At 35.1% G+C, this 26,584-nt stretch overlaps 1 protein-coding gene across 19 annotated transcripts in view; it reads left to right on the top strand.

The window, feature by feature from the left end:
* Positions 1-26,553, top strand: part of FUBP1 (far upstream element binding protein 1) — a 33,926-nt gene extending 7,373 nt beyond the window's left edge. Inside the window, exons 3-24 of one of the 19 annotated variants that reach the window (XR_013828584.1) lie at positions 18-80; positions 885-923; positions 1,902-1,941; positions 2,483-2,535; positions 2,628-2,699; positions 2,825-2,882; positions 4,536-4,698; positions 4,790-4,888; positions 5,013-5,114; positions 5,359-5,461; positions 5,561-5,661; positions 6,036-6,177; positions 6,805-6,965; positions 9,538-9,689; positions 9,775-9,854; positions 13,156-13,293; positions 15,298-15,372; positions 21,265-21,324; positions 21,405-21,550; positions 21,934-23,278; positions 24,166-24,212; positions 25,115-26,549. Coding sequence is in view for 16 of the 19 variants with exons in the window: in XM_079923267.1 (XP_079779393.1) it covers positions 18-80; positions 885-923; positions 1,902-1,941; positions 2,486-2,535; positions 2,628-2,699; positions 2,825-2,882; positions 4,536-4,698; positions 4,790-4,888; positions 5,013-5,114; positions 5,359-5,461; positions 5,561-5,661; positions 6,036-6,177; positions 6,805-6,965; positions 9,538-9,689; positions 9,775-9,854; positions 13,156-13,284; positions 15,298-15,372; positions 21,405-21,550; positions 24,166-24,212; positions 25,115-25,145 (1,853 nt within the window). In the remaining 3 variants the exon portion in view is untranslated. Of the gene's footprint in view, positions 1-17; positions 81-884; positions 924-1,901; positions 1,942-2,482; positions 2,536-2,627; positions 2,700-2,824; positions 2,883-4,535; positions 4,699-4,789; positions 4,889-5,012; positions 5,115-5,358; positions 5,462-5,560; positions 5,662-6,035; positions 6,178-6,804; positions 6,966-9,537; positions 9,690-9,774; positions 9,855-13,155; positions 13,294-15,297; positions 15,373-21,264; positions 21,325-21,404; positions 21,551-21,933 lie in introns of all 19 variants that reach the window. The other 18 variants (XR_013828583.1, XR_013828585.1, XM_079923267.1 and 15 more) reach the window with 18 other exon arrangements.
* The last annotated feature ends 31 nt before the right edge of the window (positions 26,554-26,584 follow it).

The raw sequence follows: 26,584 nt of genomic DNA, 5'->3' as shown, positions 1-26,584 counted from the left end.
TTTTATTTTATGTGTAGATGGCTCTTGGACAAGTCCGAGCAGTACAACACACTGGGAGGGAATGCCCTCTCCTTTTAAAGGCAGGAATTTTTATTTATTACCTGTGTTCAGTATGTAAACGTGAAATAAACCAGTGGATTCTTAAATGGACACAAATATTTCTTGGATTATGTGTCTGAATTTTTGTTGCACAACATTCTGATGTTTAATCATTTAAGTTTGAAGGGGGGAGGAGAACGTAGTACTTTGAGCTGTAGGTTGTCTATTCTAAGGTACGCATTGTATTCATGTGTGTAAAGGATGTAGATAAAGATGAAGTCATGTAGTTGTTTGAGTTTCTTTTGAAGTTTATGCTGTGAAATGTTTGGTTAGGAACAGTAGAACAGTTTAGATTGAGATTGCCTTGCAATGTGATTTTTTACTTATTTTTCATAGCTTTGTGTTCACTGTCAGATACACTCAACTTTTGATATGTCAAATTTTCACATTTTGATAGGTTTTTTTCCTTCCAATCTTCAGTTCCTACAGTGGGAAGCATCATTAGACTTTAGCATGTGATGTTTTGCTAAGTAACGGACTAAATACTTTGTCTTGTATCATTCTAAAGTGCTTAACATACATTAAGGTCAGTGATTTGATTCCGTAAAAAAGAACTTTTTTTAATGTCTGTGCATCTTTTAAACATGAAGAGAATGAAAGAAATGCCATTTTCTTTCGATCACTAAGTGTTTGGGTTGAGTTTTGGCAGTTTTGGTTCAAATGATAAACAATACCCTCAGCTATTTCAGTAAATGTTTATATTGGTATTCTTGATTGGGCATGGGGGAGCTAAGTCTTATGTTTGTACTTACTGGCAAAAAATTAAAAGACTCTTAATTTTACAGATCAGCCAGATGCTAAGAAAGTTGCTCCTCAAAATGACTGTAAGTATTTATTTTAAATTGGGTTAAAAGTTAAAGTAACTATGGATTTTAATATTAGGGCTTTGTTCCTATGTTTTGTTGGGTATCTTTGAAGTTAGTTGAAGGCCATAAATTATCTTTTTGTATGAATTTATTTCTAAAAATATACCTCCTATCTCCTAGTTCAGTTATGGCCATGTATCAATATAATTTAAGATTTAGTTGCTAAGTCATTTTACATGTTCAATTTATTTTATAGCTCTGTTTTTGAAGTACAGTTGTTATATATTTCATTATGGTTTATCATTGGATATTGAATGTAGTAGTTCTTTGTGCTATGTAGTAAGAACTCATTGTTTATCCATTCTGTACATATTAGCTTATATCTGCTAACCCCAACTTCCCACTCCATCCCTCCCCCAGCCCAACACCACCCCCCACCACCTTAAGTCTGTTCTCTGTCCACTAGTCTGTTTCTGTTTCGTAGGTAGAATCATTTGTGTCAAATTTTAGATTCTGCATATAAGTGATATCATATATTTGTCTTTCTCTTTCTGACTTAGTATGGATATCTAGTTGCATCCATGTTGTTGCAAATGGCATTATTTCATTCTTTTTTATGGCTGAGTAGTATTCCATTGTATATACGTACCACATCTTCTTTATCCATTCATCTGTCAATGGACATTTAGGTTATTTCCATGTCTTGGCTATTGTGAATAGTGCTGCTATGAACATAGGGGTTATAGCTCCATTTCTTAATCTTTGCTTATGCTGCTTGAAAAAGGACAGTTTTTCTTTTATGCTATTGCCAATAATGTCTGCCATTTCACTGAGTTTCTTGCCCACTCTCAGTGTTAAGTATTCTGCGTAAAATTTTTGTGCTCTTCAGGGTGTTGTCTGTGTGTCAGGGAAAGATTTTAGAATTGCTTAAAATGATTATATTGTTAAATATATGTCAATTAAATTAAATTCTCACTTTATTTAATTTTTTGGTAGCTTTCGGAACACAGTTACCACCGATGCATCAGCAGCAAAGGTATAGTCAAATAAAAGCTTTTCAAAGAGCACTTTGCGAGTTTTAGTTGAACTGTATATGAAACACAGCCAAGTTAGTATATAGTGAATATGTGTCTGCTTTTTTTTTTTTTTTCCTGGTATATATGGTTCATTTCCCTTGACTCAAATAGGTGATAGCAAATGATCTGTTTTCTTGAGTGAGATACGTTTGTAATTTGAAAGGATGGGTGGAATTAGCCACACTTTAGAAGAACTAAGCTGAATTAAAATAACTGTTAAAATGGTATCTCCTGAACTGCACCCCAACTCCTTTTTGTTCGTGCCTTCAGACTGTTCCATCCACCATACCTTCCTCACTTGATGTGTATGACCTTAATTAAGATACTGAGTTTAACTACTCAGGCCCCATATTTTGACTTTGAGTATTTTAAGTATGTGCCTAGAAATGTAGTTTAAGTTATTAGGAGCCATTAGATTTCCATTTTTATGTTTACCTTTTATTTATAAACAAATTATCTATCTTTCTTTGAAGGAAAATGTTGGTTTCTGTTATTTCTTAGCAGGTCTGTAATGACAGAAGAATACAAAGTTCCAGATGGGATGGTTGGATTTAGTAAGTAATCTGATTTTTTTAAAGCTATGAAAAAACATAATCAAAACATACTTTAAAATCTTTCAGCAAATAATTTTCTTTTTTCTTACTAGTAATTGGCAGAGGAGGTGAACAGATCTCACGCATACAACAGGAATCTGGATGCAAAATACAGATAGCTCCTGGTAATGTTATTCTCTTGCTGTTATTTTTCAAAGTGACAAGAAAACTAGCATTTTTAAAGTTGCTAGTGAAAATGATTCTGTTAACATTTTCTTGGCCTAAGATTTTTGTTTGTTTTTAATTGTAGACAGTGGTGGCCTTCCAGAAAGGTCTTGTATGTTAACTGGAACCCCTGAGTCTGTCCAGTAAGTACGAAAATCATGTTCCAGCCCTTCCTTCCTACTGAAGGATATTGTCCCTGCAATTGAACTGACTTTCTCCTGCGCTATTCCTTTTCCCTTTTTTTAGAAAATTTCTAACAGCATATAAACATGCTTGAAAATCCCTCTAAACAGAAAACCATCCCTAAACCCCACATTTCTAATTCTCTGCTCTCTTTTACAAAAAAACTCCTTAAAAGGTGGTAGCTCTGCTTGAATCTTCAGCCTTGATTTCTTTCCCTAAATTCCAGATTCATATCCAGCTGCTTCCTTAGTATACTGTCCACTTGAATGTCTACTAGACATCTTTAAATGTTAAACTTCAAATTGTTAAAAACAGAATCATTGTTTTCCAGCCCATGCTTTTTCTTTTACTCAATCTAGTTCATCTCATTTCAGTGTATGAAAACTCTGTTTTAATACTTTATCTTTCTCTGAAGTCTCATTTATCCATAAGCATTGTTTCCTTCCCAGTTATTTGGAATTCAGCCTCTTCTTGCCACCTTCTGTACTGTCACCTTATCTATGACACCATTTGCCTATATTACCACAATGTGTCTCCATTCTTTTTAGCCTTGTCTAATTATAGTATAGCCATACCGATCCTTTTAAAATATGAATCAATTCATATCACTACTTTGCTCAAAGATCCTCTAATGCTTTCCCATTTAGAGTAGAAATCAGTGTCTTTATTATGTCTTGGCTTACCTGCCACCTTTCTCACTTCATATTTTACCATTCTTCTCCCAACTCACTCTGTTCTAGCCCCATTTAGCCTCTTTTCTATTTTTTCAGCACACCAAGCGTGCTTCTCTTTAGAGTCCTTTGCGCTTTCTGTTTCTTCTCCCTGGAACATTTTTCCCCAGATATTTTCATAGTCACTCCTCTACTTCCTTCAGGTCTTGGTTCAAATGTCTCCTTATCAGTAAGGTCATTCATTATTCTTTTTTTTTTTTTTTTTTTTTTTGCCCTGCTATGCGGCTTCTGGGATCTTAGTTCCCCGACCAGGGATCAAACTTGAGCCTGCTTCAGTGGAAGCGCAGAGTCTTAACCACTGGACCGCTAGGGAATTGTTCATTCATCTATTTTGCATAAAATAGCATCGCTTCACATACATAGACACAACCTGTCCTCCTTAGCTTGTTTTGGTTTTCTTTATAGCACTTCACAAATGACATGTTTTTTCTTTAACCTGCTATTTTTACTTATTTAATGAAGTTAAGGCATGCCAGCAAGGACCTTGTCTTTTTATTTCATTGCTGTAACCCCATTACTTAGAATAGTACCTGGCATATAGTTGACATTTCTTAAGTATTTGTTGAATGAACAAATAAATTTTAACATGTGAGTAACCAAAGTAAAGGTTTTAAAAAGTAAACACATGGTTTATTTTTGGAAGAATGAGCTTTATTCTGAGATAACTTTAGAAGTAGGGTGTGTCTTGGAAATTTTGGACTATTCTCAAAAATATTGATTATATATTGATACCTAGAAAATTTATTGTGTGGTTTCAGTCTTTGACACTCACGGCATTTTCTTTTAATTGTTAAAATTTAGTTTTAGGCCACCTTATCCTGAATTGGGATGGGAGGAGTACCTGATTATATTATTTTGTATTGGCTATTAATTTGTTAACAGATCAGCAAAACGGTTACTGGACCAGATTGTTGAAAAAGGAAGACCAGCCCCTGGCTTCCATCATGGTGATGGGCCAGGAAATGCGGTTCAAGAAATCATGATTCCAGCTAGCAAAGCAGGATTAGTCATTGGAAAGGGGGGAGAGACTATTAAACAACTTCAGGTATTTGTAAAATGATTACTTTTTGTCTGTTTTGAAGCCCGTTTCCTTCCTGTCCCCTCTTGTTAATACATCTGATTTCTGTGATTAACAGGAACGGGCTGGAGTTAAAATGGTTATGATCCAAGATGGACCTCAGAACACTGGTGCTGACAAACCTCTTAGGATTACAGGGGACCCATACAAAGTTCAAGTAAACTTAAGTTTATATTTTACAAAGAGGGATTTGGGGTGGATGGCAGAGGGGGAACACATGCATGAATAATTACAGCGTTTTGAGACACGATTCCTAAATTGGGTAATTTTTTCTACTTCAGCAAGCCAAGGAAATGGTGTTAGAATTAATTCGTGATCAAGGTGGTTTCAGAGAAGTTCGAAATGAGTATGGGTCAAGAATAGGAGGAAATGAAGGAATAGATGTAAGTAAAAATACCAATTTAGAAGTGGTTGAATGCTAGTCCATAAATAAGGCTTTTCCTGTTTTGTTTTACATAGCCTTCTCTAACATTGTACTGTCTTCCCCCTCACTTTCTACCTTAGAATACAGAATGTGTACTTTGTATCTTGCCAACCTCTTTGATATAAATATAGTACTTCTATGGTTTGGGGCAGATTAATTTTTCAGGAAATGGCTTTCCTAATGCTTGGTCTTCTCTGCATAAGGTCCCCATTCCAAGATTTGCTGTTGGCATCGTAATAGGAAGAAATGGAGAGATGATTAAAAAAATACAAAATGATGCTGGTGTTCGAATTCAGTTTAAGCCAGGTGAGTACATATATTTATTTTCTAAGCGATGGAGGCAGTTACTTTTGACACTAATTAATTTAATGCTAAATTAATCCAATTTGTTTCCTTTGTTTAAAGATGACGGAACGACACCAGATAGAATAGCACAAATAACAGGACCTCCAGACCGATGTCAACATGCTGCAGAAATTATTACAGACCTTCTCCGAAGTGTTCAGGTTTGATAATGTTAAATTTTCATTGTTTTGTTTTCATTTAAAAAATATTTTGCTTCATTAAATATGAAAGTCCCCCTCCATATTATTTTTATCAGAATCTGTTTGGTGATACTTCATTAATAGCTAGAAAGTTTAAATTGCTTTAAGATGAACATTTTGGAGCAGGACGGCAGCTACATAAGTGCACTGCTTTATTCACCACGGCATAAAAGGAATAAATGGTGGTGGTCATTTCTTGATTATTTGGGCCAAGATGTGTCCCAACTTCTCTAAACTTCTCATTTAGGAAAATGAAAGTTAAGGGAAATAGATGTGTAATAATTTTACTGTGGAAAGAAGAGCATATTTCTGACTTTGTCTTTCCCCTCTTTTAGGCTGGTAATCCTGGTGGACCTGGACCTGGTGGTCGAGGAAGAGGTAGAGGTCAAGGCAACTGGAACATGGGACCACCTGGTGGACTACAGGAATTTAATTTCATTGTACCAACTGGAAAAACTGGATTAATAATAGGAAAAGGCAATGTATTTAAAACTATTACTGTGTGGTTAATAATTTAACGGTTCTGGATGCTATTTCTGTTGCTGTTGTAAATGAGTAGCAATAATTTTTTTTTGGCTGTGTTTTAGTAGAAAAGTGTTCTTACGCTGATAGTAACACCTAAAGCCTAAATGAAGGGCTTTATATGTACTTAAGTCAAGAGGGGGATTTGAATCACATTGGCTTCTAGAGAAGGGAACCAACAGTATAATTATTAGTGTAAGAAATTTTTCTTCTGACCTAGAAAGTGGTTAGTGTTTTTGTTTATTTTGCTGTTTCCTGACATGTTTTTAAATTTTTGAATTTTTAAATCATTGTGTTAGTTTATATTTACATTGCTTAGAAAAGCAATTTCTTTGAAGCAAATATTTTGATGTTATAATTCATTTTAAGGTTGGATGCAGACATACTAAGTTATGTCTTAAAACTTAAATGCGTGAAATGCTTCATATAATTTGATTTAAAGTGTAGAATAAATGGAAACTCCTAGTAGAATATAGGCAAATGGGTTACTGTTCATACCTTCCTTCTTAATTGTGACCAGTTTTTGAATAGCTCCTCTGTATCCTTTGAATCTTTAGAGAAATTACTGTGCTTTGATTTTAGGAGGTGAAACCATAAAAAGCATAAGCCAACAGTCTGGTGCAAGAATAGAACTTCAGAGAAATCCTCCACCTAATGCAGATCCTAATATGAAGTTATTTACAATTCGTGGCACTCCACAGCAAATAGACTATGCTCGGCAACTCATAGAAGAAAAGATTGGTGTGAGTATGCTTTAAACTTCCAATTGATAGCACAGATCCTGTTAGTTAAATAAGACAGTAATTCATGTGTTCCTATAAGTGCTGTACAGAAAAATGTTAATTTCTACTCTAAAATTATAGGTCTGGTCACATAATAGAAACATACAATATAGAAGAGATTTTCCAGCGATGAAAATAACCCAGTTAATACACAATTACAGGTGTTCAGAACCTTGTACTTGAGGGTGGGTAAATAAGAGGATAGCATTACTTGAGTTACGGTATTAGGGTTGGTGGAAGATTGTGGAATATACCTGAAGGAGACAGTTAACAGGAAGTCACTATTTATTAAGGGCTTGCTTACCCAACTTTGGTGAAGCAAAGGTGAATCAGATGCCTGCCCCCTCAGTAAAGTAGAAATCTATAAATCCTAATTCTTAGACTGGCTGACAGTCGTCTGGGGAGTTTTAAAATGTCGAGCGCTTGGGTGCTTTACACCTTGACACATATAACGTACACAGTTCTGATTCAGAATGTCTGCAGTAGGACCCAGCATCTAATTTTAGAAGGATGTTCCAGGTGATTCTGATGCATGATCAAATTTGGAAATAGTGAGGAAATAGTGCTTTACTGTGTTTATCTTAGTATGAAGAATTAACGTGAACGAGCATCTTAAATTATTAATAATAATTTAGAGTATCTTAGGAAAGTTCTTCTTGATGTTTGCCATGCTGTGAATGAGGTGTTTCTCTCTGCTTGGGAAAACAAAAATAGATGTACAAAAGACACTTCAGAATACCTTATGGGGACTTCCCTGGTGGCGCAGTGGTTAAGAATCCACCTGCCAATGCAGGGGACCTGGGTTTGATCCCTGGTCCGGGAGGATCCCACATGCCGCGGAGCAACTAAGCCCGTGTGCCACAACTACTGAGTCTGCTCTCTAGAGCCCGTGAGCCATAACTACTGAGCCCACGTGCCACAACTACTGAAGCCTGTATGCCTAGAGCCCATGCTCTGCAACAAGAGAAACCACCGCAATGAGGAGCCTGCGCACCACAACGAAGAGTAGCTCCCGCTCACAGCAGCTAGAGAAAGCCCTCGTGTAGCAACGAAGACCCAACACGACCAAGATAGATAGATAGGTAGGTAGGTAGGTAGGATAGATAGACAGATTTATTTAAAAAAAAAAAAGAATACCTTATAAAAATATACGCAAACATAAGTTCTGTGGTATGGAGAATAAGTATAATTGTTCAAAAAAATGAAGAAAATAATTGTTGGACTCAGTAATGGCAGGAATTGATGGCAGAAAAATGAATAGTGCATCTTGTTTTGGATTTTGCTATCATCAGCATTGCTTCTGGATTGATGGACAGACTAGATAGGTTGTTCAAGAGAAGCTCTTAAGAAGTTCTTGGACTCTTGAGTCAGGCTATTTGGGTTCAAAATACTCTGAATCATTTACTGACTGTGACCTTGGGGGAAGATAATTACACTCTTCTTTGCCTCTTTTTCATCTGAAAGTGAGGATAATCATACCTACCTTTTAGGGTTATAGGGATTAAATGTTTGAAGTATGTGTGTTTATCCCTTAAAAGAGTGCCTAGCACAAAGCCCTGTAAAAATGCTGCTACCTTTTTTCAGTAATCCTTTTTTTTTACTATTTGGAAAGGAAAGGTTATGTATAATTGAAGTGAGGGATAATGACAGCAGTTAGAGACTTAAAGAGACAGGTTATTATGAAAGTCTTGAAGTTTGGCTTTATTGTAGTGAGAAAATTGACAACCATATATAGATTAAGCATTTTTGTCCAAATTGTCACATGGTGAGTATTAACTGCATGAAAGGAATATTTTATTTTAGAACAGTTAAATCTAGTGGTCCTTACAAGTTGGATTATCAAAGAAGAATCAACTAAGCATTATTAATTATGATGTGGCATGAAATGGATACGAAATATCCTGATTTGTTAAATCAATTAAAAAGGGAATCTTCATGGTATTCAGAAAATTATGATAAAAAGGGTAAGGGAGGAAATGAATTAAATTATTGATTGAAATGGGGCTCAGTGACAGGAAGGCTGTGAGAAGGACTGGTTTGTTGAGTGAGAACTTGTTACATTATTGGGGAAGTATTCAATAGCCAGTTCACGATATGAGACCTAAGCAATTTGAGGACTGTATTGTCAGCATGGTTCTCTGATTACAATGTTAAGTGAATAGATGTAGAGTAGATGCAGAGAGAGAAGAGCTAGAGGTAAGAACTTGATATTTGATAAGTTTCCATGATTAAGATGATAAAGGGCTAGTAAAAGTAAAAATTGTACAAGGAAAGGGAAATAATGGAAAAGGGAATCGCCTGAAAAGAATAGAAGGTAAAGTTAATGTTTCAGTTCTTTGCTAATGCTGTTGATTTTAATTAATTTTACATGCCTTTCAGAAGTTTTGCAACATGAGTGAGGAAATGAAGAAAATCATAAATTTTAGATTGCTTGTGGTTAGGTAAAAGGGTAGAAATGGAAGGTTATTTGGCCTTTGAAATGTTTAACCATTACTGTCTTTCTGATTTTTGTTTGTCTTTTGCTTTTTTGCAGGGCCCAGTAAATCCTTTAGGGCCACCTGTACCCCATGGGCCCCATGGTGTCCCAGGCCCCCATGGACCTCCTGGGCCCCCTGGGCCTGGAACTCCAATGGGACCATATAACCCTGCACCTTATAATCCGGGACCACCTGGCCCTGCTCCTCAGTAAGTTTTGAGTTTGGTTCTAGGCTTTTCCTCAAAGATTCTAGATTTTGGGAAACTATTTTAAAATTGATTTCTGTGTTTTCAGTGGTCCTCCAGCCCCTTATGCTCCCCAGGGGTGGGGAAATGCGTATCCACATTGGCAGCAACAGGCCCCTCCAGATCCAGGTAAAAGATGCTTATCATTTGGGTGTAATCTGTGTTTTTGTTTGCCATTCCTGTTATAGTTATAAATTTTCTAGTGTTGATTCTACATTGTGTGCATTTTCTGCACTTGTTTCACTCCTTCAGCAGAAGTGTTAGGTTCTGGTTCTACTACAGTGTATAAGACTGTTGTGAGTATGGTCTATTTTCGTAGGTCTTTTTCTACCTGCATTTGGCTTTCTCTACTTTAGAAGTGATATAGCAGAATGCTAAAAGCCAAGAGTATAGGAAGAAGTACAGTGTCTTAGGTTTTAGATGCTAGTGCCATCAAATGTATGTTAATTGTGACATCCATGAAAGAATAGTGTATATTTATTTATAAAATTGTGTGAGAGTCAGTTGGAGTGTTTAATCCTTGGGCATTAAACTTCCAAATTCTCAAATAAGATATGTAAGTTGCCTATTTTAGTATTTCTGATATAACTTCACATTAGTAAAAAGCAGGCCTGTATTAAATATCTGCATGTTGGAACTCTCAGATTAATTTAGTTAAATATTTTCTCTGTTCAGATGTGATTTTTATCTGTTACATTTTATTCTATCCTTGAATCTTTTCCCACCCTGTGGTTTTCTTTCCATCACAGTCAAAGAGCATTAATTGAAACCAGTAACTTTTATTTATGATCCCTTTTTTTTCCCTCACCTACTACATACCTCTTAGGCCTCTTTCACTGGAGTAGTTTCAAGGAAGGTACTGAATTAAGAATTCCTTTTCACACTAGTATACTTACTTTTTAGTTTAGTTTTTTTTGTGTGTGTGGTACGCGGGCCTCTCACTGTTGTGGCCTCTCCCGTTGCGGAGCACAGGCTCCGGCCACGCAGGCTCAGCGGCCATGGCTCACGGGCCTAGCCGCTCTGCGGCACGCGGGATCTTCCCAGACTGGGGCACAAACCCGCGTCCCCTGCATCAGCAGGCGGACTCTCAATCACTGTGCCACCAGGGAAGCCCTATACTTACTTTTTAAAAAACTAAAATAATATAAATGAAATTGTTTTAGTGAATTTTATTAAACATTTCTGGAGTTAAGGGTGGCCCTGTATTATAACATACCTTAATTTCATAGGAGGTATATGCTCTTTGGAACATGATGATACAACATGACAGTTACCAAATAACCACAACTCCCACACGTTAAAGAAACTAAACTGTGTGCGCTAAGGTCTGAGTATGCAGCAACGAATTTACATTCTGTAGAAATGCGTACTTAAAATGTTAGCAGTACTGTGCTAGAAGGACTTAAGAAGGGTCAAATATGATTTATTGTATAATAGTGTTTAAAGAATGGAAGGATTTTTCTTTCCCTCTTGTAAGCTAATTGGTATGGTGTTATTAAGCAGAAGAATCCCACCACTGAAGAGATTGAGAAAATTAAGGGGCAGATTTATATTGGGTAACTTGGATCTGCAGGATTGCACCTATTTGGATGCTCTGTTTGGGTAGGTAGTATGATTGAGAGAAATGATGGGAATAAGAAGTGGTCTCTGTTTCACAGTCTCATTTTCCCACTTGGGGTAGTGGTGAAGTCATCAGTGAAAGAATTGGTTAATGAATGTGGCTTTTAGCAATGCCTTTGGGAAAGAAATAACCCATTTTGCTAAAAGATAACAGCTAGGGTTAGATATTGCTTATATGTAGAAACCAAAATGAAATTTTCATTACTTTGTATTAAACATCCTGGTATTTAAATGTGGCCCTATATTGACAGTAAAGTCTGTATTCTCTGAATTAAAATCTGTTTCTATAAAAAAATTACTGGGTGGTTAAAGATTTATGTAGTAGTCACATACTTAGAGTGAAACAGACTTGAATAAGTCCTAGTCATAACTTAACTAATTACGGGATAGTAAGCAAGTTTTGAACCTCTCTGTATCTGTTTTCTTATCTATAAAATGATAAGTAAATGAATGAATATAATAATGAATGAATTTAGTAAGTTCTCAGTATGTATTAGTTATATGTAATTATGAGACTGGTTTTCATATATGGTCTACACATTTTAAGAGTGTAAGTATCAATTCCTAAAAGTCTGTTTTATCTCAGTTTCTCTATCTAGACGTGCTGTGTCATATTTGTATTAATTACTATACAGGTAATGATACTATGTATTGGGACACATGTATTAATTTAGAAACTTATGGAGAGTGGCATAATGCCTTATAATTGTATCACCTTAGACATTGGATCACTCTGGGAATCCTTACCCATTTTTTCTCAAACATCACTAACCTTTGTTTTATTAGGCAGCTGAGAATTGCTGCCCATTTGTGATGAAGGCTAAATAGATTACATATAGATATAGAATCTGGTTAAGGAAATTACATCTTTCTTCAGGATATAAACTAATAAAGATATACCTATAGTATCATATGATACACCCAGTATAAAAGACAGAATCAGTAAGAGGATTTCTGTTTCAGACTGAGAAGTCTCAAACTTTTAACGCATCAGTTGATTTTTATGAAGGATGAGTGAGGGACAGTCAAGTGCAGAGGAAGCATAACATGGTGAAACGCCCAAATATGAGCATGATGACTTTTGAAAAGTACAACCAGTTTACAGTGGCCAGAACTTGAGTGTTGGAAAAATATTGACAGCAGGGAGAGGAGGCTGGAAGGGAAAGTATAAGCGAGGGTGTCCAAATATCTTGTTAAATATGTTGAATGATATTCTTTACTTAAAAGCTTTAATAGTCCCTAAAGACTCCAGGAAATAAATGAATTTCAAATAGGGCAGTGACATCAAGTTTATCTTTTAGGATAATCACTGAAATATGATGAGATGAAATATGGCGAATCTTTTTCTTTTTCCAAGGTTTTTAAGTTGTCTCTTCATTGAAAACAAGATAGGACAGAGTTCATAGTTGTAAAATAATTCTTTCTTGTACAGGTTAGTCCCTAGAATTCCTTTCCTTTAGTCATCTGCCACATAAAACTGTTGTGCTTGAGGCAAAACTGTTTTAGAAAAAGAAGGGCACAGGATGGTTTGAGACAAAGCATTGGATTTGGAACCAAAAGATCTTTATTCGTATTCCAACTCTGCCAGTCACTAGTTTTCTAGGAACTAGGAAAGTTACTTAATCTCTGAGCCTAAGTTTTCTATAATAAAAGCTAATGATGACAGTAAAAATAATAGAAGAATTTGAAAGTGTCCACTTACTGTTTTTTAATGTCCAGTTAATTTGGGGGTCTATATATTTGCTAGAGAGGTGTGTGTGTGATTGATTATGGACTTTAGATACAAATATAGAACTTGTGTTTATTCTAGCTAAAACAGGAACAGATCCAAATTCAGCAGCTTGGGCTGCTTATTATGCTCACTATTATCAACAACAAGCACAGCCACCGCCTGCAGCTCCTGCCGGTGCACCAACTACAACCCAAACCAATGGTCAAGGTAACTATGGTAATTAAAGAATTTATTTTCTATGTGGAAGTGAAAACCTGTGTTTGGAATTATATATAAAGTATATCGGTGTATTACCCCCAAATTTATAATATTATTTAGTTAGCAGCTTCAGTAAGCAGCCTTTGCTTTTTTAAAAACAAGTTACTTTGAAATAACTGCAAACTTTCATAAAAGTTGTAAGATACATTACCAAGAACATCCAGATAATCTAGCTGTTGATGTTTATCTTCCCCCATTTGATCCATTACTCTATCACAGGTGTCCATATCCATTATCATTAGTCTTTTTCAGAACCATTAAGACCAGGCTATAGACATAATGCCCCATTACCCTTAAATACTTCTTTCTGTATTTCTCCAAAATTAACCATCACACGGCACTCTTTAATCAACGTTGATACATCTTACTATCCCCAAGGCACAGCCGTTACTGAGATTTCACCAGTTGTTCCAACAGCTTCTCATCAATCAAGAACAATTCCTGTCTTTTTCTTTCAAAAGAGTGCAGACCTTTTGTGAGATGTTTATGGATCAACCTAGGTCCCTTCAACCTTTTCTTATTAAGATGAGGTCACAGTCAGGGTTCCTGCTTACATTATGGCAAGAATACGTCAGAAATGAATGCTGTTCTCTTAGTGCATTACAATAGGGGTCCTATAATGTGGACCTGTTTTATCTCCAGAGGTGGTGACCATGGTCACTCAGTCATGTTGATGTCTGCCAAGGTTCTATACCATAAAATCACCATTTTTCTCTTTGAAATTAATACTGTCTATAGAGTTATACTGAGATTATACCACTATTCTGTTCATTTTTGGAGGGGGGCAGGACAAACAGGATAATTTTATTCTCATTTTTCCTTAAAATAAAGATACAGTAGAAGTTTTACAGTTCAATTTGATGAGATGTGATTTATAATCTTAACTTTTTTTTAAAAACAAATGATAGCAAAAACAAAGAAATAGTACAAATTATAAAACTACTAGAGCAAAGAGAAAACTACCTTTCTGATCAAAACATGTACCACAGCTAAAGTTCCTTAGAAAACTTCCTAAGATTTCTAAGCTAAACTTTCTTAGGATTCTGTTCCTCATTGAAGGCCTTAGCCTTCATTGATAATAGCTGCCTGATTGAATTACAAATATGATAATTTCTCCTTTCGTCATTCATTCTGCATTTATTAGGTGGTATTTTACTATAGAAGAGGTTTCGTTTTTCTTTCTGTTTATTTCTGATGTCAGTATGGATTCCTGTTTTATTCAGTAAGTTATGTTTTTAACTTAACCAGATTGTCCTAGATTTGGTCAGTCAGGAGTAGCTTTAAGATGGCTCCTGTATCCTTTTGACATGCCTGTCATTCTTTAAGCACTTCCCTACTTTCTTGCACAATAAGATGCTTATATTGTGCTTTTTGAGCTCCAGCCCTTGAATCAGCCATTTTTCCAATGATCCCTGATTTCTTTTAGTAGATGACGATATTTAGAAAACAGTTGTGTTCATTGCTGCTGAGGTGTTACTGCTACTAGCTCCTTTCAGTGTACAGAGCTAGGAAATGAATTTATGTACATGCATATCTACATACATATAAAAATACATAAATATCCATATGTGTATGTATTTTTAAAACTGTACATTCATATTACCTGCAGTTCCATTCCAGGGTTTCAAAGTTCTTTCTAGCTTTTCCCACTTTCCATGCTTATAAATGGTGAAAGACCTGGTATCGTCAGTGTGTTTTACTTGACCATTGAATTTACTTACATGCTCAGTGTACCTACTCTTCTAAATAAATAGACCATCTTCTCTGTACACGATCTCTGTACTCCCAGAGTCCTGTGTCTTTGGCACCAGCAAGGATGCCACTATCACACAGCACTTCTCTCCTACCCTCATTTTCCATGACAGGCTACTCCCAACTCCTCTACACAAAAAACAGAAGGAAAGGGCCAAAATTGCTTTTTAAAAACCTTAATCATAATTTTTTATGTTTTTCTTAAATAAGGAGATCAACAGAATCCAGCTCCAGCTGGACAGGTTGATTATACCAAGGCTTGGGAAGAGTACTACAAGAAAATGGGTATGTTCTACATTTCTTTTTTAATACATTTTATTTAACTGAAACGTTTAGTAAATATCACACTAAAATGTTGAAGATTTTGATAAAAAGCATGTTTGTTCCATGTTTTTATTACCTTGGACTTCTTTCATCCAATAACTTTTAAAATCTTGAGGTATAGAACTATTGAACAAGAATGCATTCCAAAATCACTGAACTTTCAGACGTATCATGGTCATTACAAATAATAATTGTTAAATTTGTGGTTAAGAAATCTTTTTATTTCTAAGTGTATTTGTCAGCCATTTACTAATTGAAGCTAAAGGTTTCCCCACTGGCACATAGGACATTGAATATTACCTATACTTTTGTCAAAGATAAGTTACATGTCAGTAACCTAAATGGCACTGGTTAAATTATAGAGCACCAAGCAAAAATTGGTTGCATGTGATATTATTTGTGCTGCAAAATAACAGATAAGAAGTAACCTACAGGGCTTCCCTGGTGGCGCAGTGGTTGAGAGTCCGCCTGCCGATGCAGGGGACATGGGTTTGTGCCCCGGTCCGGGAAGATCCCACATGCCGCGGAGCTGCTGGGCATGTGAGCCATGGCCGCTGAGCCTGCGTGTCCAGAGCCTGTGCTCCGCGACGGGAGAGGCCACAACAGTGAGAGGCCCGCGTACCGCAAAAAAAAAAAAAGAAGTAACCTACAGTGACAGAGGAAGTTAATTACTTAAATAACATTTGCATTATGAAAAAGGAAAAACAGTCACCTAGAAGGGCTGTTTTCATTCAATAAATGTAGAGCATATACTATATGCCAAGCATAGGAATAGATACTGAGAATGTGACTGTGGGCATAACACTTAGGAGCCCTGCCCTTCTGGTTATTATATTCTAATGGAGAGTACAGTTGTCAGTCAAGTACTTTGCAAATATATTATTGCAAACTGCTGTGAATGAAAACTGTACAGTGGTCCCCCACTTTTACATGGGGGATATGTTCCAAGTCCCCTCCCCACCATGGATGCCTGAAAGTGCGGATAGTACTGAACCTTATTTGTACTGTGCTTTTTACCTATATGTACATAACTATGATAAAGTTTATGAGTTAGGTACAGTAAGAGAGTAACAACATTAATAGAACAGTTACAACAGTATATTGAATGAAAGTTACATGAATGTGATCTCTCTCTCAAAATACCTTGTACAAATTTAATGCCTTTTCCATCTTAACTAAGCAGCTAATCACGTACTGTTGCTGTAACCTGCATATTGAGGTGGGACAGCAAAACTTGGATGAATTTCTTTTTCCTCTACCACAATTTCACAGAAGATTTGTTCTTACATAGATCTTAGCGACCTCAGTCAGCATACGATTTTTTTCTTTCCTTATTAAATGGAGAACTTCTAACTTTTTCACTTAAAGGAAAAGGCGTCTCTTTGTCCTATCCAAATTTGCCAGCATCACTATTCTTGGACTTCAGGGCCATTATTAAGTAAAATAAGGGTTACTTGGACACATAAGCACTGCAGTACCAGGACAGTCAATCTTTTAAGCAAGATGGCTGCTGAGTGACTAACTGGTGGGATATGCTAGACAAAGGGACAGTATGAGATTTCATCATGCTCCTCGGGATGGTGCGCAATCTAAAACTTACGAATTGTTCATTTAATATTTTCAGGCTACGGTTGACCACAGGTCACTTCACTGCAGAAAGCAAAACCGTGGTTGGGATTCTTTCTATTCACTGACACTTAGATGTGCACATTGTAAAACAGGTCACACAACTACAAAGTGGTGGAACCAGACTTTGAACTCTTAAGAGAGTCTAAGTCCCAAGCCTGTCTCCTGAATTTGCATTTTTCAGGAACCATTTCAAACCTGATGTTATACTTCCGGACAGACCGGGTTTTTTTCAGATGCTTATTCTCAGTCATTCAAAATTAACACACTTACACCATAGCCAGTTGTCACAAACAGAAGCTAATAAGATAAACTTGCTCATTCTTTACTGATACAGAAAGTATCTATAGGTGATAGTTTTGTCATAAGGTACAGTCTACTTGTGATTCTCAACGTAAATTTCAGTGTTCTTTGCCATAACACCATGTTTGAAGATCCTCCTAACCCCCACCTTCTTTTCACTTGAATGTTTTTCTGTAGCAGCACAATGATAAGCTATTAATTTTATGAGCTAAGTGAACTGGTTGAGTGATTCCCCCTTACATGTAAATCTTAAATAATGTTAGGTTGTCAGGTCTTTAATGATAGCTACAAGGTCCATATATTTTTCCTGTATATAAGTCTTTTTTTGTTTTTTGTTTTGTAAAGGATTGATTGCTTAACTACTTTGATTTCTTCTAGGTGCATTGCTTGTCCTTAAGATCTTTTTAGGATAACTACAAATAAGAAACCTTAAAGCATCAAACTAATCAGTTCAGTCTTTTGATGTTTTTAAATGGAAGGGAAAGAAAGGGGTAATAAAATATCAGGGAGAGAGAAAGATCTTTATCTCTAAGTCAAACTCCCTTATTTGGGAAGATGGAGTTTTACTCTTCCAAGTGGCGTAGGTAGGATTTCCTAGGACTCTGGATGTCCTGATTTCTTTTTTTTTTTTCTTTTTTGTGTATCTATTGCAGTTTTTGGGTTTGCTGTTCCCATGAGGTTTGTTGTTTTTTTTTTCCCCACACACACGCACTGTATTTTATTTTTACAAGAGATAAATAAACTAACACCAGGCATTGTAAATGGATGACCACAACAAAAGCAACAATGATTATAATTATCAAACACGAAACACACTCATACTATGTCATAATACTGACATTCAGTCCAGTAAGGATGTCCTGATTTCTAATCCAGTGCCCTCGTCACCAAACGAGGGAGACTGTCTCAGCTTTTGAAGCCATTTCAGCTTTTTCTGTTAAGAACAGAAAATCCCCACTGACACTGTAGATTTGTCAGCTTATTAATAAAAGTCTGTTGAGGGCTTCCCTGGTGACGCAGTGGTTGAGAGTCCGCCTGCCGATGCAGGGGACACGGGTTCGTGCCCCGGTCCGGGAAAATCCCACATGCTGCGGAGCGACTGGGCCCGTGAGCCATGGCCGCTGAGCCTGTGTGTCTGGAGCCTGTGCTCAACAACGGGAGAGGCCACAACAGTGAGAGGCCCGCTTCCCGCAAAAAAAAAGTCTGTTGAAACAGATGAGTTTTTTAAATTAGTTTTGTTTTCTGAAACAATTGTAAATTCCCTAGATTAGCATGAAGAGAACTTAAGAGAGAAATTCTTAAAGATGAGATTCTGGAGGATTAAAGATGGAAACTTTAAGGAATTCATATCGCTGTCCTATACGGAATGACAGCAGTCTAGATGTGGGTGCTTTTGAAGCTAGAATGAAGGGAACTTTTGTAAAAAAGTAAACACCCTAAAGAGAAATAGGGTTTCAGAATAGAGACAGGCAGTTTCTATTTGGAGGAAAGTAAATGAAGGCATTTTGGGATAAGTTTGACTTGAGGCAGAGTCCCTTTTAATGTTAAGCACTGATATGGTGGACTCTGAACCCTTAGCATATGGTACCTAGCCTAAAAGAGCCAGGTGAGAGTGGTTGTGGGAAAGATGCAGGTGTGTGGAGAAATAACTGAGGGTGAGGTGAAATCAAGCAAGACTGTCGCTTGGGCTGTAATAGAATGTTACATATGAACTCTAGGACAAGTCTTATCTCTTGAATGAAATGAAATTAAGACTTTATACATTGTAAAGTTACATGTAAATGTTAAGTATTGTTCTTCTAAATTATCTCATATCAAAACAATTTTTGAAACTGAGGAGAAGAATAAAGGGAACAAGTTAAGGACATGGCTTTCCAAAGGGCAAGAGGCTAGGGGAAGAGCCAAAACATAAATAGATTAGGTAGGAACAGTTCTTTTCCTGCTTTCACCTGGGCAAAAAGAATGACATTTGCCCTTCACATAGGAGTGGAATGAGTTTTTCTGTGGACGCTTTCAAGATTGGAATGTCAAATGCTGATGACTTACTTAACCAACTGTTTATTTTTCTTAGAGTCTAACATGTTTACTTTTAGCTTTCCACAGGGATATTTGAGTTTGGGATGGGGGGTGTTTTTCAGGGAACATTCGAGTTTGATGAATTTTCTTGATATGTCTCCCTGATATTGTTATTTTTTTGCCTCTAAAATATGAGTATCTCTTAACAATGAGGTTTAGTTCCATTTGTAAACCTGAAGTGGAAAGTGTTGCTGTCTTAAATAAGTTTGGCTTCAAGTCAGCAAGTTTTCAAGTGTGCAGTTTGTAAGAAAATGTTGTATGGTTTTATTACTATTGGTACCAAGATATTTGGCAGTTGTTTAAATACTGAAACTGGTTTTAGATTTACTTGAATTGTATCTCATAAGATCAAAATGTTAGACTCACTTCCTCTTTGAAAAGAGTATGGAAAACAAAGTGTGAGAATTTTGTTTACAGTATATGGGATTTCTCTGTGCTGTTGCCCATATAAGTAGGGGGGAGTTTCTTGCATTTTTTAAGTTAGTCACAAATCTTAAATTTTTATTTACTCAGTTGCTTTTATTCTTTGGCCAATTTTGTGATGGTGAATAGACCACTTTCTAAAACTATAAAGTTGCCTTTTTGGCAACATCTAACAGACAAAAACAGCTTTCTGCCAGTATTTTTTGTCTAGCTGTAATAATTTTATAAAAGATAAATTACAAACTAAATAAATTTTTTTTTCAAATAAAGGAGTTAAATAGGGAAACTCAGGTTCTCTTTCTCTCCAACTTTTTGTTTCAAATTTTTTTATACCTTCAGAAAATTGGAAAAATAGTACAGCGAACACCCATGTTTATATTTCCTATCCAGATTGACCATTTTCAAAAAGTTTGCAACATGTACTTTGTATGTATACTTTTTTTGGTGCCTGAGCCATTTCAAAGTAAGTTGCCAACTGTTGCTCTAAATAAATTTTCAATAATATCAACATATTTAAGTTTCCCTGGTTGTCAGAAAAAGTGTCTTTTGTAGCTATTTGTGTGTTGGGGGGGAGCTTGTTTTTGTTTTTTAAATCCAGAGACCATTCAAGGTTCATGCATCGCATTTGAGTATGTCTCTTTAGTCTCTTAATTCCAGAAAGTCACCTAGAAGAACGTACTTGCGCAAGCTGTTGAGCTTTGTGTTTCATTGATTTTGCTTCTTAGAACCTCTTCAGTAGTGATTATTCTTTATGTCCTTCATCAAGATATTTTTAATAAAATTGTGTTGTAATTTGGACACAGCATATTAAAACTTTAAATGTCATATTAAAAGATATCTTGAAGATTAGTGTTTATACATGTAGTTTATAGGTTACTTATCAGGAAACAAAAATGTTGGCCAGATCTTAAAATAATGAAGTCTTTAAATAATAGCTTTTAAGTGGGTTTTTTTCCCCCCAAAATGTTTTTTTCTCCATTGAAGATTTACATTTTATTTAAAATTTGTAGTGTAACAAATCCAAATGGATAAGAAAACAAAAGAAAAAAAATAGTGGGCCATCCATTCCTCCCAGCATCACCACTGGGGAACCGTGGACTGCTGTTCCAGACTGAATTTAGAGCATTAATTCTGTAATTAAATCGAGATTATGCCTAAATGTTTACCTGTCTTAGTTAAAACTATGTGGATGGCTTTGTTTTTTATTAATAGTGATGCTCTAGAACTAAAAGTTACGATTAGTATAAGGCAAAAAGAAAATAAAAGAGCATTTAGATTTTTTTTTTTAATTACAGAGTAGTTTTCTGACACTAATGAATATTTAAAATAAAACAGGAGCAATTCTGACCCTCTGTGCTTTTGTTTTTATAACCTGTACTTACAGTGGATATAATTTTGTATTAAAATTTAGGGGGTTTTTTTTAGGTCAACAAGGGCAGACACAAGATTATTCAAAGGCTTGGGAGGAATATTACAAGAAGCAAGGTATTGTTTTTATTAGAACTGAGATTCTTTGGGGCTTTTAGTTGTGGTTACAGCAACAAAGTTGTTTTGTTTTCTCAAAGGTCAAGCAGTTCCTGCCCCTACTGGTGCTCCACCAGGTGGTCAGCCAGATTATAGTGCAGCCTGGGCTGAGTACTATAGACAACAAGCAGCCTACTACGCCCAGACAAGTCCCCAGGGAATGCCACAGCATCCTCCAGCACCTCAGGTATAATAAATTTGCTAATGTGTTGATTTCAACTCCAGTCCTGTTTTCTGCATGTTTACTGTTGTCTGGGATTATGTTTGCCTTTTAAATTTTTATCAGGCAAAGTATAACTAAATGAAGTACTGTGGTATATTGTTTGGGTTTTTTTGTTTGTTTGTTTGTTTTTTACAATGCTTTCTGGCATCTGAGTGCTAGATATCTTTATAATGCCTTTGATTTTAAAAATAAATTTTTTTCCCCCAGGGATTTGCAAATCATGCAAGAAGCCACCACCATTTATATTAACCAGTTTTTCTTTCTTAAAGGATTCACTCCTGAGTTAGCTCCATTTAAAGGATTTTCTTTAACTTTTTGTGTATTTCTTATGTATCTCTTCTGCACAGGGCCAATAATAAGAAGTGGACAATACAGTATTTGCTTCATTGTGTGGGGGAAAAAAACCTTTGTTAAATATATGGATGCAGACGGCTTGATGAAGATCTTAATTTTGTTTTTGGTTTAAAATAGTGTTTTTTCTTTCTTTCTTTCTTTCTTTTTTTTCTTTTTTTTTTTTGAAAATGTACAAAATATCTATCACTACTGATAGGAGGTTAATATTTCTGTGTAGAAATGAAAATTGGTTTGTTTTTAGTATTTAGTGTAGATGTACACATTCCAGCAAATGTATTTGCAACTATTATGTGGTCAATGCTTTGTGATATAAATGTACTTTTTTCAATGTATACTTTCACTTTTAAAATGCCTGTTTTGTGCTTTACAATAAATGATATGAAACCTCCTGTGTCGGTAAGTTGGATATGTGGGTATTTAAAGGATTCATAATTTCTTAGCAATGATAAATTAAGATACATATACACAAATATATAAGCTTTCCCCATGAAATATTAATTTGAGTTTTTAAACACTGGCATGTTTTTTTCCCCCTTGCAGTATAGTAGTAGATTGGAGGATCTTTTCCATTTATTGTATTTGGCTGTTTCAGCACAAGTAATCCTGATATCTTCATTTTTTTCCCCTTCTGTTTGATTAAAAACTGCATGTGTGTACAGTGATCTTTTGGCATACTTCCATTGCATTAACAGTGAAATTTCCTTTTATACATGACCACTGTTTCAGACCTGTACTGCTGCTATAACAGTTAACCTTTCTGTTTTTAATTTGATAATTACTTGATTTCCAAGACTGTTTCAGTTTTCGGATAGTGAATATGAGTAGTCTATAATAAGAACAGTTTTTTCATGTAAAGCAGCTCTTGCAAATGTATACAATATTAGAGTGTTTCTTTCTAAATTTAGGGTAGAAAAAGTAGTAGTGTGCAAAAAGTATAGCTACAGTGCATCTGCCATTGAAACATTATTGGGGTATGAAAATGTTCAAGTTTTTTTTTTCTTTTTTTTCTTTTTGCAGTATAGATAAGCTTTGTTTTGTAAATGCACAAGTCCAATCATTGAATCAACTTAATTTTTTTATGTACTTAAAATCATTTTATTACTCTATAACACTCATGCTGAAGTTCTGATATTTTGTTGAAATCCATTGTTTTACTCTTTGCATATTTGTTGGCTCTTTGCATATTAATATATTAGACTACATGCAAATACAGTCTGTCTTGCCATTGTCTGTTGAAGTGCAGGTTTGATCCAGCCAGTATAGAACTAGCTCTGTAGGGGTGAGGAGGACTGTGCTGTGTATCATCCTTGATTGTGTTCCTTCAAGGAGCATTGCACTGTAAGTACATCAGAATGACAAATTGATGAACTGCAACAGTATCTTTTTGTCAATGTTCCACATAATGCAAATGCCATACTTTGTGTGAATATTATGTTGGAATACAGTGCTTATATCTTGGAAAACCATAACTGCTTCTTAATTTAACGTAGAATAATTCATAGGTCTGTATTTTTTTTTAAAGTGAGCTTAATGGGTAAGTATTTTTGATATGCTTTAGCTATAGCTAAAGAAAACTGATCATTAACAAAGTTGAATAGTATTACTCATTGGTGCTCCTAAAATATATTGTTTTTCAGTGTAAAACATGCATATCTTATATATTAATATGAAAGACTTGAAATGTATCAGACAGAGTGGTTTTCAGTTTGCAAATATTAAGCAATGTAGTGGTTTTAACACCATTTCCTATATATATATATATACTAGTTCTTTCATTGGTGGGGGAGCACCATTTGCTGTTCTGAATATACTATAAAGAAAGATGTGCAAGGACATAAATGTTGAGATTACTTATAGGGTAGAAAATAGCAGTACAGTTCATTGTAGATGTTTTGAAATGTTGTTTGACTGTTTTATAGAACCTAGAGTGACTTCCCTTACCCTTATTTAGATATGGATATGTAGTTCTAGCTTCAAGTTTAATAGTTAAGGAGTTATCTGTTATCTTTAAGAGTAGGGTATTGATGTGAACAGTTTCAGTATTTTGCATGATACTGTTTTATAGATGAACTTTTAGGAAAGTGGTACATTTATTAATTAAACTGAAGAGATAGTTCAGTTGGATTCAATATCATAACTCACAAATTGGAGGCTGTTGATTTTGATTCATTTAAGGTTTAAAATCTTTATTAATTGCAAACAGTGCAATTATTTATACTTCACAGTGCCTTCCCAGACCTTCCACCTTAGGTTCTGCTGCAAAAAGCAACAGGTAAGCACAACCTAAGGACATATATAAATAAATATTTCAGTACATTAATGTTGTCCCTGTGAGGTTTTTGTGGTTGTGTATTCAAAAGCAATCTGCTACTGCTTCCCCAAAGTGTATTTTGTTATTTATGCTACCATTTCAGTGGAAAGTCTTTAAGTTGTTCAAACAACTGTTTACATTTCTGGGTAATGTTTTTTATTTTAATTTTTTAAATTAAAATGAGAAAAAATGATGAGTAGATTGCTGCTGTAATTAAACTACATCCGAACTTTTCCCAAATATAGAAGAATTGTTAAAATTTTAAAAAGGACAGTTACATAGTTTTCAGGATTTAGGAAATCATTTGGTCAGACACTTCAACAGCCTTCACAATCTGTTTATGATTGACAAGACATTTTCTTTGCCCTCCAAAGCTATGGAGTCTTTATTTTTTTTCTTATTCTTGAACTGTAGTAATTCAGTAAGGACATTATGGGTCAAGAATTTCATTATGACTTTTTTTTTTAGACAATTCAGTTTTCATAACTTTTTTATATACACTGAAAAAGGAAAAAATTATAAGAAATACTGGCAGTAAGTTTTGGTAAAGGCATGTGCATCAGTGAAATGTTAACTGTATAGCAAATAACCTTTCATAATCTGTATAGCAACCAATATTTTTCTGGTTTATAATACTTTAATAACTGACGCTGCATTTTATTTTTTGCCAGTTTAAAATGTTTGTGTGTTCTTATAGATGATTTTAACTGGTACATATTTTGAGTTAAGATGAATGTATTAAAGCAGCATCATATCAGTTTTGTTTATTCGATTTCTAAAATGTGCTGATCCTTTTAAAACTCCTGCTTATCTTTGCAACAAAGAAAAATATTCAAAAATACTGCCTTCATTTTCACACACAGTGCTGAAGATGCTGCAAGCACCAAATCATAGCTCATAAAATCAGGTCCTGAGATAGTTACCCATAAGAGGAATCCTTTGAGTGTATGCCATTGGTGAGCCGATGAGCATGGACCATAGAAGGGCTCAATGTAGAAGGTAAAATTGGCAAATCATAATTGAGAAAAATGAAATGTTTTCCCATACATAATATATGGTATAGGGTGTAATGTACCTGCTTTGATCACTTTTCATTTTAAAGTGCTATTCACTTGATCTTAAATGTTCCATGAACTGTTAAATTTTGAAAGTCATGTAGTTATTGCACCACATTTATGTGTGTGTATGTGTGTTTTAATAGTCAATGATAGGTATGTTAAGATTGATATTAAGGAGCTCTTTGAACCTTAAGAGCCTGTCAAGTTTTGGTTAGTTGTAGTTTGCATTTTTATAAAACAAAATACATATGAATGCTAATAGATATTGGGGCATTGTTTCTATCTCATGAGAATTTTTTTTTATTCATTATCATAAGCCTTCACTGATACTGCAAGCATTTTTTAAATGGCGCTAATCTTAACCTTGAAATAAATGGAAAGCAGAAAAGGTGAGCCAGTTGATTTGAATGCAATGGATGTTAGGAGTGGTAGAAAGAATGTTTAGCTTGAAATTGATTTATTTTATTTAGCACTTAAACTTGACAATGTGTTTTTGTTTTTAAGATTTCTTAGTGTGGTAGTACTTAGAATTCTTATGGTTTGATGTTTCTTTTAGAAATGGGAAGTATACTTTCATTTTTAATTAATGAAAATGGTTTTAATACTAAAACTAGTGGTTTAATACTAGTTGTTTATGAGCATTGTAAAATACATCCTTAGACAGATACCTTAGTAGTTAATTACAGGAGTGGGTTTGGATAGGAGTGAACAGAGTACCTTAAGAGGGAAATAGAAATGTATTCAAAGTGATAACATTTGTTTGAATACTCTGCCAGGAGAACCACTTCTGCCTGCAAAGTTATGTTGTCTAGAATAAGGTTGTAGAAATTACTAATTAATGAAGATGTCTTTATTTTCTGAAAATTCTGCCTCACTTTAAAATGTATTTTAACAATACCTAGTTAAAGATAATTTTGACTCTGAAAATAACCTTAGTTTTTGTTTAGTCACTTGAGTTTTCTTGCCACAGTAAACTTTTGAGGGATTTTTTTAAATTGGTGCTTTTAAGAAAGCAAATAAGTCCCAGGATTTTATTTTCTTCAGTGATACCCCTATAGAAACTCTTAAATGTATTTGCACATATATATATATTTTTTCTTATGCATGCTCAATGCATTTTCGTCCTGAGAAAAGTGTTCTCTACAGAAACTACCCGTGTAAAAAGAAGATTGGCTTAAAATGGCTACTGTGATGGGAACAGTGTCTTAGGGAGATGCAGCTTGGACTTGAGGTAAATTGAATACTTTACAAACTGTGGTTTAGAGTTTGCTTTAA

This window comes from Stenella coeruleoalba, assembly GCF_951394435.1.
Source record: "Stenella coeruleoalba genome assembly, chromosome: 1".
NCBI classification, from domain to species: Eukaryota; Metazoa; Chordata; class Mammalia; order Artiodactyla; family Delphinidae; genus Stenella; species Stenella coeruleoalba.
This window is presented reverse-complemented; position numbering and strand designations above follow the sequence as displayed.